The 13,089-nt window shown below is 48.2% G+C and overlaps 1 protein-coding gene and 3 non-coding genes across 4 annotated transcripts in view; 2 read left to right on the top strand and 2 right to left on the bottom strand.

Moving 5' to 3' along the window:
* On the bottom strand, positions 3,227-3,298 carry TRNAC-GCA. The gene has a single exon. It is a non-coding gene; the product is annotated as a tRNA-Cys (tRNA).
* Positions 6,184-6,255, top strand: TRNAC-GCA. Its single transcript has one exon. It is a non-coding gene; the product is annotated as a tRNA-Cys (tRNA).
* Positions 7,943-8,014, bottom strand: TRNAC-GCA. The gene has a single exon. It is a non-coding gene; the product is annotated as a tRNA-Cys (tRNA).
* Positions 8,692-13,089, top strand: part of LASP1 (LIM and SH3 protein 1) — a 40,087-nt gene continuing 35,689 nt past the window's right edge. The window contains exon 1 of the mRNA XM_018064990.1: positions 8,692-8,958. Within this exon, the coding sequence (XP_017920479.1) occupies positions 8,890-8,958 (69 nt within the window). The 5' untranslated portion in view covers positions 8,692-8,889. The remainder of the gene's footprint in view (positions 8,959-13,089) is intronic.

Below are 13,089 nucleotides of genomic sequence, written 5' to 3' on the forward strand. Positions count from 1 at the left end.
GCTCCTGCCAGTTTCTCTAGCTACCAGTTTCTCTCTCTCTCCACTTAGCCGAATTCCATGTGTTTCTGAATATATGATTTCATTATCATTTTTGTCTCTCTTGATAAATGGAACCACCATCCATCTAGGTGTGACTCTGGGATTCCTGCCCAAGTTTTTTCAGTCGGCCTTCTCAGCGTCTCTCAAGTCTATCCACTTCTATCTCCTCTACTAACATTCTGGTCCAAGCCACCTCCATCTCTTGCCTAAACTACTTCTGAAGCTCCATAATAGGTCTCTTGGCCTCTATTTCTCCCTCATCCGTCCACTCAGTCTTCATATAATGGCCAGAAATAATTTTTCAGAAATGTAAATATTACTATGTCACTCTCCTGAAAATTCTCCAATGGTTTCTGTACTCTCAGAATGAAAGTTAAAATCCATATCATGGCCTGATCTAGCATTGTCCTGCCTCTTAACCTCATCTTGCACCATGTTCCCTCTGGCTCTGCAGAGTTGGCCTTTTTGTTCCAGATACCATATATGCTCCTGAATAGCCATGTGCTTGGCATACTCTAGCCTGACTACCCTCATTGTGTATTTTTATACGATGTAAAGTGTTTCATTTTTACATCTATTGATTTTTACAGATCTCAGCTTAAATATCTTTTTCTTAGAGAAATTTTACTTTGACTTCTCTTAAAAGGTATTTTCCCATCATAGTATTTATTTCAGTTCTTAAATATGTATTTCATGACTTTGCTGAATGACTTCCCACCCCCACAGTTAGTCTATATGTTCCAGTAAAAGCTGAGTTCATGTTTCTTTGTTATTGTTGTTCAACAGTATATCCCCAGCATTCAGCATAGGGCCTGACTCAATAAATACGTGGCAGATGATTGCTGAACAAATGAAGTCTACCTCAATGGTTTCCATATGTCAGCATCCTGGCATGAAGGAATTTTTGTTCTTCTATGACAAAATTAGAAATATTTGGAAAATACTGTGTTTCTCACAAAGCTACATTTACTCAATTTAAAAGATTATCGTGCTTCATCTTTTTTGTTGTTAAAAATGTTCCTTTAAAGCCTATGTCAACTTTTTGCCATCTCAACACTGCCATCTCTGGAGTAGTTTCATTGGTCCATGAAAATCAGAGCTGCGAAATGATCTGTCTCTATTTCTTTACTTCCTGGGTGCACACATTCCTTGAACCCCTGTAATCTAGTTTATTTCCTCACTACATGACTGAAATTGTACTAGAAATTATGTATACTGATAAATTATACTAGAAAGTCCACCGTAACCTACTCTTTCTGCAATCCAAGGAAACTCCTCAGTCTTTATCTTACTTGACCTCACATTGTTGCACACTGGGACCAGTCCCATCTTCTTAACCCTCTTCACCTACGGTTTCCAAGATGCTAGTAATAATAGAAGTTACTATATATGGAGTGTTCTTACATACTAATCATTGAGTTAACCATTTTATGGGAATGTGACTTCTTGAATCCTCCCTACAACCCTGTGACTTAGGTATTATTAATCTCATTTTACAGATGAGGAAACTAGGAAATAGAAAGCTTAAGTGTTTTTGTCCAAGATCAAACAAATCATGAAAGGTAGAGATGGAATGGTATCCTGAATCTGACTGATTCCAAAGTACAGGCTCTAAGCCACTATGCTATGTTGCTCTCTCCTTACTCATTGCCCCTTCTCAGTATATTTCTCTGAGTGATCACACCACCCAATACCTTCCATTACTATCAATAAACTGATAACTCCCAATTCTGTATCTCAGCCTAAGACATTTCTACTTAGCTGTAGCTAACATATGGAAACCGTGATAGGGACACCTCCACAGGCACTTCAGACTAACACACCCAAAACCAAAATCAATTTTTCCAGAAAATTAGCTTTTCTGCCTATATTAGTTGTCTTGGTTGGTTACTTAGAGCATTGATTCTCAAATATTTTCATCTGAATATCCTTTACATTCTTAAATTATTGAGGACTCCAAAAAGGTTTTGTTTGTATAGTTATATCTATCTACTGAGAGTCACCAGATTAGAAATTTAAATTGTGAAATATTTAAGATGATCCATTACCTGTTAAAATCAGTTAAGTTCAGTCGTTTAGTCATGTCTGATTCTTTGCAGTCCCATGGACTGCAGCATGCCAGGCTTCCCTGTCCATCACCAACTCCTGGAGCTTACTCAAACTCATGTCCATCTCGTCTGTGATACCATCCAAGCATCTCATCCTCTGTCATCCCCTTCTCCTCCTGCCTTCAGTCTTTCCCAGCATCAGGGTCTTTTCCAATGAGTTAGGTGGCCAAAATATTTGTAGCTTCAACTTCAGCATCAGTCCTTCCAACAAATATTCAGGACTGACCTCTTTTAGGATGGACTGGTTGGATCTCCTTGCAGTCCATGGGACTCTCAAGAGAGTCCAACACCACAGTTCAAAAGCATCAATTCTTCGGTGCTCAGCTTTCCTCACAGTCCAACTCTCACATCCATACATGACCACTGGAAAACCACAGCTTTGACTAGACAGACCTGTGTTGGAAGAGTAATGTCTCTGCTTTTGAACATGCTGTCTAGGTTTGTCACAGTTTTTCTTCCAAGGAGCAAGCGTCGTTTAATTTCATGGCTGCAGTCACCATCTGCAGTGATTTTGGAGCCCAAGAAAATAGTCTGTCACTGTTTCCATTGTTCCCCCATCTATTTGCCATGAAGCATTTGCCATCAGCTGCTATGCTTTTCATTTATTTGAATGTTGAGAAAATACGTATGCTTAAAAACAATTGTACTTAAATTTTAAAAATAATGAGAGGAGCGGCTTCGCTTTCATTCCTTTAGAAATTTCTTTGATATCTGGCTAAATGAAAGACATCTGGATTTTCATGTTTCCACGTTTAGTCTGTTGTGACATCATGCAGCCTCTGGAAAGCTGCATGCATGAATGGACAAAAATGAAACAGGTAAGGAAGTGCGAAGTAAATTCTTTTTCCTTATGTGGAAAGGGTCTCACAGGCAGACATGGAAGAATTCAACTTCCAAACACAGATTGGAACCTGTTGGGTGGACCGGAAATTCCTTTATTTGGGTGTTGACCTTTTTAGAATGTGAAATCCAGATACCTGTAGTTGACCAATTTCTGTATTCCCAGAAAACACTTACAAATGACCAAATATTTGCTACCTATCATGTTGAGGTGGATAAGGGTTAAAAGTGAGAACACAAGGGGGCACCCGGATTTGAACCGGGGACCTCTTGATCTGCAGTCAAATGCTCTACCCCTGAGCTATACCCCCTCTGCTGGTGAAAAGAAGATTACAGTTTATTTGTAGTGTTTATGGGAGCAGACGTTGCCTTGGTGATTAACAATAGTTTGACATGTATGACTAACTTTTTCAAGTTTCCCAGGTTAATGCTTAAGGACCAAGAGAAAAAGCAATCCGGACCCAAACGGACCCAAATGGTAAGAGGGAAGGATGGAAGGACAAAGTCCAGTCCGGCCAGACACACTGTGGGGTGTGCGATGGGATTTCTCTCCTCCAACAATTACAACCTCTTATACCTCTGGCATCTGGGAATTCTTTAAGTCTAATTTCTATCCTCCCTGACTGCATCCCCTTGTGCTGAATCCCCAGCCTATGCTTTGCGCACGAAAGGAAGTGTTTCCCTTGTCTTTCCCAAGCTATCTCCAGCATCTTGAGTCTCTTCCACTCGCTTTGCTCCTTCCAACATCAATAGATTTCCCCTAGGTTGGAAAATCCTCCCTTCAGCTATGATCCCCTGTCCAGTTTTTCTTTTTCACTACCAAATATTAAGAAAGTCTTTGACTTCAACAAGCTTTCCTCACAGTTCTGTTGCTCTCTACATTTACTTTCTCGACTGTCAGGAATTTTTCCCCCTTGGCGTCTATATCTTGTTTCTCCAATAGACTAAGTTCCTGGAGGGTAGGATCACCTTGCTTTCCTTTTTGTATTCTTCAGTAGTTGGCAGAGTGCCTGATTCACTACAAACCCTAGTGGTACCTATCAGCCAAACCTCATTAAACTCAAGTTCACTAGTGTTAGAGGAGCACTGGGAAGTCGGAACCACTCTGCCAACCTGAAACAGGCTCTGTGTCTATTACTCCTCCACCACTGACTGACTAGATTCACTTTCTCAGTCTCTAAAATGATTCTTTCACACACGTTCTCCATTCTCAAACCTTCTACATCGTATCTTTCCTCCTCAGAGAATGCTGGCCTCTTCCTTTCTGGAGAACATCAGAACCAGTCAGAAGTAGGGTTGTGCTGATAAAAGGCTAATAACTGGCTCCCCAGGACCTGATTTGTAGGATTTGCCAATTCTCATAGCGTAAAAACGTCCATCTGCTAATTTCAAGTGAAATCAACTGGCTTTAAAAATTCTGGAAAATTTAACAATTGGTTTCTCACAAGCCGGTATGAGCAGAATCTAGCATACTTCTGGGATTGATTTTTTGCCAGCTACCAGCTATATACTGACAGCTCTTCACATCACATTTCAAATCCAGACATGTTTCTGAACTTCAGAAATAACTGGATCTCCAGCTGCATACTTAAAATCTCCTCTTAAATGTCTGTTGGGCACCTCAGACTTAGCATATTGACCTTATACGAGAACGTGAAGTCTATGAGGCTAGGGGGCTGTACTTTATTACCTTTGTTTCAGAGTTTTAAAAAGACACTCTTGAGGATTTTTTTTTTTTTGTAAATTTACTCCTTTCTCAGTGTTCTTTATCTCAGGAAATCACATGCACCAAGATAGTGAAGTCAAAAAAGAAGAGTCATTCTTTTTTAAAATTTTTTTATTAAATTCCATGGACAGAGAAGCCTGGTTGGCTACAGACTGTGGGGTCTCAGAATCGGACACCACGGAGTGACTAACATGCACAAAACTCACAGTTAATTTACAATGTTGTGTTAGTTTCAGGTATAAGCAAAGTGATTCAGCTATATATATTTATATATATATTTTATAGTTTTCCATTATGGTTTATTATAGGATACTGAATACAGTTCCCTGTGCTATACAGTAGGGCTTGTTCTTTATTCATTCTCTATGTAATAGTCTGCATCTGCTAATCCCAAACTCACAAGCCATCCCTCCCCAGCCCCATGGCAACTGCAAGCCTGTTCTCTATGTCTGTGTGTCTGTTTCTGTTTCCTGGATACATTCATTTGCGTCATATTTTAGATTCCACAAATAAGTAATATTATATGGTATTTGTCTTTCTCTTTCTGACCTTTCTTAGTACGATAATCTCTAGGTCCACACAGTGTTGCAAAGGGAATTATTTCATTCTTTTTTTTGACTGCTTAGTATTCCATTGTATATATGTATCACATCTTCTTTATCCAGTCAATGGATATTTAGGTTGTTCCCATGTCTTGGCTATTGTGAATAGTGCTGCTATGAACGTAGGGGTGCATGCACCTTTTAGAATTATAGTTTCATCCCTAGGACCAAAGCAGCAGCCAATTTAACTGGAATTCCCACTCCCAACAGATGGGCAAATAGCTGTCTCTTTCATGTCATCTACATCTCAACTCCAAAATCACCTATGAAGAAAACTCTTCCCTGACTATGCGTCTTGAAATACCCACTCGTACCTCCCTAACACATATCTTGTCTTTTATTTTAGTCATTTTCCTTATTCATTTATTCATTTGTGCACTTGTTTCTATTCTGTCTCCATTTGATTTTAAAGTCAGTGAGAATGAGAACCTTTGTACCTCTCTATTGAAAGTATGCTCTGTACCTACAATGGGCACAAAGTAGTTGTTTCCTAAAAATAGAAGGGGACCACTAGAGAACATAGGCAGGGAAAGTCTCTCAGTGGACATGTCTGTTCAGCTGGTGCTTGCATTCTTTTTAGAGAGACCGGGAGAAAGGATGCCTTACTCAGTTTTGCAAGAAGCTCTTCTCTGACTTCTTAGGGTGAAGAGATGACTGGGATCGCGGATAAAGAATTGAACTTAGAAAAGACAAAAGTTCACATATTTTCAAAATTCCATGTTTTTACTAGGTCTTTTAATGTTGTTCCTCGTTATTACTATTCAATATCTTGTAGCAAGAAGGAACTGATTTTGGGAAAAGAATTTTCAGGGGAAAAAAAAAGTCTAGAATGGATGTAAAAAGCATTTACCAGAACACTGCCAGCAGAGGGGGTATAGCTCAGTGGTAGAGCATTTGACTGCAGATCAAGAGGTCCCCGGTTCAAATCCGGGTGCCCCCTTCCCTGATTTTCCATTTTTCACAGTCACAAGTTAACACAAAGTCAGAGGTATGTTCTGAATCCAAAACTTTCTGGAGATTCTCAGAAAATACTCTTAACCAGAGAGATGCCCTAAGAGTCACACAGGAATGACTCCACCACTTTTCCAGTGAGCGCGCTGACTCACTGGCAAGAAGCCCACTCACCTGTACTCTCAGTAGGTAGAAAGAAGGCTGATACCTTTCCAGTTTGAGATCCTTTAGGACTTACTGGTTTAATGTTAATCATAGTTCCTTTGGAGGGGAAGAAATGGAATGCCTGGGCGGGGCAATATTATTTTGCCTAGTTCATAATAGTGGCGAAGTCACAGCACAGATTTAAGATGAAAAGTGGACGCCTTTCACCTTCTTTATATTAGCTCAAAGGCAGGGTTTTGGCCGGATAAACCTACAGGTGGAGTTTGAGGCCTAGTGTCCAAGAATGGGGTGAAAAATTAGCTATTTCTCACCTCTGAGCTTTGATCTGCACAGCAGCTCTGCTTAATCACCCTGTCCAGCTTCACGACTTGTCTCACAGTGATGCATGCTCAGTCGTGTCCCACTGTTTGCCACCCCAAGCATTGCTCCTCAGCCTATGGGATTTCCCAGGCAAGAATACTGGAGTGGATTGCCACTTTCTTCTCCAGACAGTAAGGGGAGCCGTGGGGAAAAAAATATTCAAGTAGTATTCCCCTGGGGCCCTGAGGGATGACACAACCAAATTCCAAGTTTAAAATACCACAAATTCCCCCTGACTCAAGAAGCATGCCTCTCCCACTATCCTTTCTTTTTCCTTTTTTTGGGCAAAACCTAGTCGAGAGGGTCGCTCTTGCTCTCTGATCTTTTTCCTTGGACCCAACAGTGATAACAGCCAGTCATGCAGTGGACAGTTATCTGTCCCCATCTTTAGGTTATGAAGCTTAATGGCATTGTATTATTTGCTCAGTGGTTCTCAAAGTGTGGTCTAGCAGCATCAACACCCCCTGGGAATTTGTTAAGAATGCAAATTCTTGGGGTCCCACTCCAGGCCAAGAGTATCAGAAACTGGTAGTTGGGGGGCGGGGTTAGTGTTTTAAGGAGCTCCCTATTTAATTCTGACACACACTCAAGTTTGAGAACATTAGTTTATATCAGTTTATATCAGGACATAACTTTATTTTTGTAAATTAAAATGAGATTTTGGGTCGGCATTGACCATTTCCACATTCTCAAACTGCTTTCACTGTGCTGGTGTTATGAGCAATAAGGAAAGGTGCTTCGGGCACGCGCTTGTCACCGGTAATAAAGAAAGTTGAAGTTGGAGAAAATCTGTGTCTGTGGGTTTTCTTCTCCAGACCCACCCCTACCCAAAATGAAACACCAAGTTGGGGGAGTCTTGCCTCCTGAACCAGCGCCTGGAACCGCCTTACACGACTGCGGCTGCCGCAGAAATCCCGGTACCTCCCGCATGGGTCGTGGGGACCTGAAGTTTTTGTACATGATTTGTGCCTGTACCCACCCCCTCCTGCTGCTGAGTACGAAGTAAAACCGAAAGCCTTCCGTTAAGGTTGGAGAATGAGGAAGGAATTTTAGAATAGCTTTTCTCTATTTCTCTAGCCTAGGACCCGAGGTTAAAATATGAATCAAAAAGGAAATAACTATACTAGACAAAAATTGGGAAAAAACCGCTGAGGGGGCACCCGGATTTGAACCAGGGACCTCTTGATCTGCAGTCAAATGCTCTACCACTGAGCTATACCCCCACGCCACGCCTTGGCTTGGATGCGGCTCTTTTGGGTGTTAAAACACTGCTAAAGGTGAACAGTAAGGGTAGGTAAGGAGAAAGAAACGCAAGAGAAAAAGGGATCGAGCCCAAAGCAGAAGCTCGCTGGATTCGGGGAACTACGGGAAAGCTGCACGGCAGAGGCGCGGGGACGCAAGAATTAACCCGGTCTGCGAGGGACTGAGTCCTGGAGGGAGGGACGGGCTCCGCCCTACAAATTGTGGGAGAGGATGTTGCAGGGCATGGCTAATATCTTAGGGGCGGGGCAGGGGGGGGGTTCCCGTTGATCCGCGGATTTCTCGCCAGGTACCGACGGGTACAAAGGAAGTCCCCAAACCTGACGAATCTGGTTGGGTGTTCGAATGGGTTCGAACCCCACCCTGGGCGGTTGCGAGGGGCTCGCCCGCCCTGCAGCCCAGGTGCCCAGATGTGCCACCGGATCGCCCCCGCCCCGCCTCCAGCGGCGGAAGGGCCCTGGGCAAGGTCGCCTATTGGCGCCTGGCCTCCGGGCGCATTCCAGGGCCCTTTCTGCTTGCGAGCTCACCTAGGCGCGTACCGCTGGGCGCGCGGTCCTCCCTGGAACCCGCCCCCGCGCAGTCCCACGTAGCCTGGAGAGCGCGCCTCGCCGCGCGCGCCCCTGCCCGCGCCCGCGGCGCGTCCCCGCCCCGGTACAGCCCCTCCTCCCCGCTGTGTTTATTAGGGGAAGGAGGGCGGGGGCGGAGGCCAGTTCCCTAGCTCAAGCAGCCGTCGCTGTCGCCTGTGCAGTTGAGGCCGCGGCCGTCTCCCGCCAGCTCGCTCCGGGGAAAGAGAACGCGCGCGAGCTCGGGCGTCCTCGCCCCAGCCTTTCCCGGAGCCATGAATCCTAACTGCGCTCGGTGCAGCAAGATCGTGTACCCCACGGAGAAGGTGAACTGTCTGGATAAGGTGAGACTCGGGACTGGGAGACGCGTCTTTGCAATCCCCGAGCTCCAGATCGGAGGAGGAGAGCGGGGCTGGGTCTCTGCCGCCCCGTTACCGCGATCCCGGGAGGAGGAAAGGTGGGTGGTGTCATGGGGTGTGAGGGACGGACCCCAGTCTGGAAACCAGGAGATCTGGGGCGAGGAAAGGAGTCCACGCGTGGCGGGCAGCCACTACTGGAGAGGAGTGGGCTCGGTGCCCGGAGGTGGAGAAGCCGGGCCCCGGAGTGGGGGTGGGGGGAGTGAGGGAAGGTTAGGGGTGCAGTCCCGCCCCCTAGGGCCGGGAGAGTGAGAGCAGACGGCCGCTCCCTCTCCCCGCCTCGCCGAGCGCCAAGTAGGCGGAAGCGCTGGGCGCTGGGGGAGGGGGCGGCGGGGGGGCGGGGCAGAGGTTGGGGCCCCTGCTAAGCGGTCCGCCCCGGCGGCTACTGGCCCGGCTTCCTGGCCTGGAGACTGGAGGGTGGGGGCCGTCAGCGGGCAAGTGTTGCGTCTGGTGAACTGGCCTTCGGATAAGGACCCGAGCCCCATTGCGAGAGCCCGTTTTTTGGACGACCTGCAGGCCCTCTTGGTGGTTCAGCGGTTAATGGGCTAGCCTGAGTCCTCCATAGCTTCCCAGCCCCCACCTCAAATTAGAAGCCAACTCCCAGCGTTGGTCCGCCCAGCCGGACCCGGGCGGGGTCGCTTGCTGGAGTAGGGTGGGTGGGGGTTGCTTCACTGAGATCTCCTGAAATTGTGTTCAGAGGCTGAGTCCACCCTGTAGAACAAAGAGCTAACTTTTCAGAGCAGGTTTCCCCAATGGAGGGTGGGGTTGGCTGAGTTCAGGGGGAGCCAAGAAAAGGGGGGAGATGTTGGGGGAAAGGGAAGGTGGCCTTCTGGAAATTCACTGTCCCCTGGGGGCCCTTAGGCGTCTTCCTCCCCCCCCACCCCCATCATGCTGGACTCGTTCATCTGGTTGCCATTATACTTTTTGAAGGGGGGCGGAGAGTGGAACTGGGTATTTCCTGCAGTTTGGGGTAGGATCCAGACCTCTTTTAATCTAAGATCCTAAGGCAATCCACCTTCCTTCTCATTCCCTCCTTGGTCTGGAGGAGAGGCCTCTAGGATTTTGTCCCCTTCTTCATCATGCCTATCATTCACCTCCTAAAGCTGCCCCCCTGTCCACACATTCCCTCTTTCCCATCTGGACTGGCCAGGGGTTGGGGGCCCATGGGATGGAAGAGGGTGCAGGGCCCACCTGGAGTCAGATATTTTTTGTGAGGGGGGAAAGGGTCGTTCCTTGGATTCTTTTGTCTTTCCCCTCCTTAGGGTTGGAGCTTCCTCAGTAACCTTTGGCCTCTGAGTCAGGGTGAGGGGGTGGGGTTCCATGGCTCTGAGATCATTTTGATACTGCTCTTGGAGGAAGGGGTCATGCGGGGCCGCTGCTGTTTCAGTCTTCTCTCCTGGGCCTGGCTGGGCAGGAGGAGAGAAAGGCCATGTTATGGTGCAGTGAATGTGGGTGCTGACCTTCCCAAAGACCATGCGGGAGGGCAGGACTTGAGCCTGGGGGCAGGAGCTGAGAGCTCTCTGGCCTTGCACACTGGTGTTTCTGCTCTTCCCTGGTGGGAGGGATTTTGGCCTCTGCGTCTTGAGTTCCTTGTGCTCCCCTTCTGCACAGTCATGAACTGGGTAGAGGCAACGGCCACCTTCCACCCACATAAGGCGGAAGCAGTGTCTGCTGGAAGGACACTAGCCTGGGCGTTGGAGCACTTGCTCCTAGTTCCAGGTCCGCTCACCACCAGCTCTGTGAATGGCTCCAGGCCTCAGTGTTCACAGTCTATCAGATGGGTGTGATGATGTCATTTCCTTGAAGGTGGGGAAGTGCACCCAAGTGCCTGTCACAGTGCCCGGAAGGGGATGTGGTATAGGCTGTGCGCCCTCTTCTTTTCTGGGGTACTCTGTCCAGCCCCATACCTGGCTTTCCCTGTAAAGACCTTTGGTGTCTGAGGGGAGGGTGCAGCCCCTTTAAGGCGCCCTCCCCATCTGTTTTCTTCCCCTCTCTGGAAGAGGACATTCAGGTGGTGGGCACCCTGGGAAGTGAGAGTTGGCGGTTCCTCTCTCTTCCTACAGGAGGTTTCCCTGGGGAGATGTCACCCCTGCACTGAGCAGGAGGCCTGGAATATCCAGGTATTAGACTGGTTCCTCCCACCGCCCTCCAGGCAGTAAGGGCAGGCACTTGGAATGGGGACCTGACGCCTGAGGACGGATGTTCAGTCCCATAGACACAATTGCTAACCAGCTTCCCAAGACAACCCATTTACAACAGGAGAGAGTCAAATTAGACTCACCTGTTTCACTGCAATTTCCCTAGGACCCGACATGACCCAGAGCACAAGCTACATTCTTGGTGTTAGCCTTTCCTCCTCCTTGAGCCTTATCTCCCAAAGGCTTAGGTGAGTAAAAGCCACATCACCTCTGATGGCTACCCTACCGTCCACCTGCATTACCCAGCATGTCCTCATGCTGAATAAATGTGTATGGCTGGCCACGGTGTTTGAGGTCGAGATTTGTTTCCCCAACTTATGGGATTAGAGTTGGGGAAGAAACAGGGTGATGTCGCTCGCTCATTCAATGAATATTAAGCACCTACGTGGTACGGGGCCCCCTTGGCTGCTGCAGGGCCTCTGCGGAGGGAGAGAGGCTGCGTCTCACAGTGTCCTCTACCTTTTGACAGACTTGAAGTTTGGTCCTAGATCACACTGGGAGGCACTAACACGGGGACTCGCTGTGTCCCCGTGGCCTGGCTTGCTTTTGCCGAGCTCCTGAATACAGATGGAGGCATTGAGGAGGGTAGAGGATTGGTGGGCTGAGTCCCCTGGACTCCCCTATTGGGAGGGCTCCCTGCCTCTGGTTGTCTGAAGTACCCTCCCCTCTTCCCCTCACCCCCCAGGTGGCAGCAAGGTAGAAGGAAACGGGACCCAGAAGAGGGGAAAAGGCCTGTAGCCTTGGTGCCTCGTTTCCTAGCTAAGAGCACCCCACAGTCATCCCATGACCGTCCCTGCATAGACTCCTTGGAATGTGCCAGGCTCAGTCTTCCCAGGAGCCTCACAGAGCAGATGCGACGGCTCCTGTAAATTATGACCCCCGTAGGCAGAGGCCCAGACAGGTCATGCGGTTCACTCCCCACAGCCCCAGCTGGAATTAGCTCTAAAGTTCTTGGTGCTCAGCTCTTCTGCCTGTTGTGTTTGCAAAAAAGTACTTTAATTTACACTATCTCCCTAATGTTTGTAGTGGGCCCTCCTCTTCCTGACCCTGGCCTGTGGAATGCCCAAGGCCTGAGCTCTTGAACCAGGAATAATACTCCCTGGTAATCTGGGGAGGTGCAGCCATGGTCTCTGCCTTTAAGCCAGCCTCCCAGGTGGCCAGCTGAGCTAGGCTGGTGACCAGGCCAGGGTAGGCCAGGGTGGGGCTACCGTTGCTCCTGGAGGAGTGAGAAACTGTAACCCTGGGTGACAGGAAGGGAGGGAGAGGTCTCATTCTCTAGCCCTGAGTCATAGGGCACCCGAGTGGAGAGGGTGGAGTGGGCAAGATCCCAGGCCGCAGGCACAGCGACCTGGAGTTCACCACATCCCCCACCCCGAGAGCTGTGAGCAGCTTCTCCCCCAGCCTCTACGGTGACTCTGGAGAGAAAAGGCTGACCCCAACCTCACCCAAGTGCAGGGCATCTTGGCTTCCGCCCCCAGCAGCCTCAGTTTGCCTTTCTGTGGAGTGGGTTGCAGCTTTGGAGCTCCAGGCCAGGGAGAGTGGAGGCTGATGCTGGAGTCTGGGACATGGGCTGAGAGGCTCCTAACGGGCACCAGAGAACTAGGTTTTGGTGAACAGGGAAGCCGTGGACTTCCAGGGCAGTGGGGGGGATTCCAGTTGCATGTTTAGAAGTAACTGCTCCCTGAGTCCCAGGAATGCTGCTCTGAAACCTTACCTGTGGCCTGTAAGAAAGAGGGGACTCCTGCTCTGCGGCAGGGCTCCTGGGGCAGGGAGAAGAGGCAGACAGAGGGTCACTGTGGGGTGTTACTGACATGTTTCCCTGACTGTGTCCATTACCAGACCTGACTGAGACAGGGATGGG

The sequence above is a fragment of the Capra hircus genome, chromosome 19 (genome assembly GCF_001704415.2).
Source record: "Capra hircus breed San Clemente chromosome 19, ASM170441v1, whole genome shotgun sequence".
NCBI classification, from domain to species: domain Eukaryota; kingdom Metazoa; phylum Chordata; class Mammalia; order Artiodactyla; family Bovidae; genus Capra; species Capra hircus.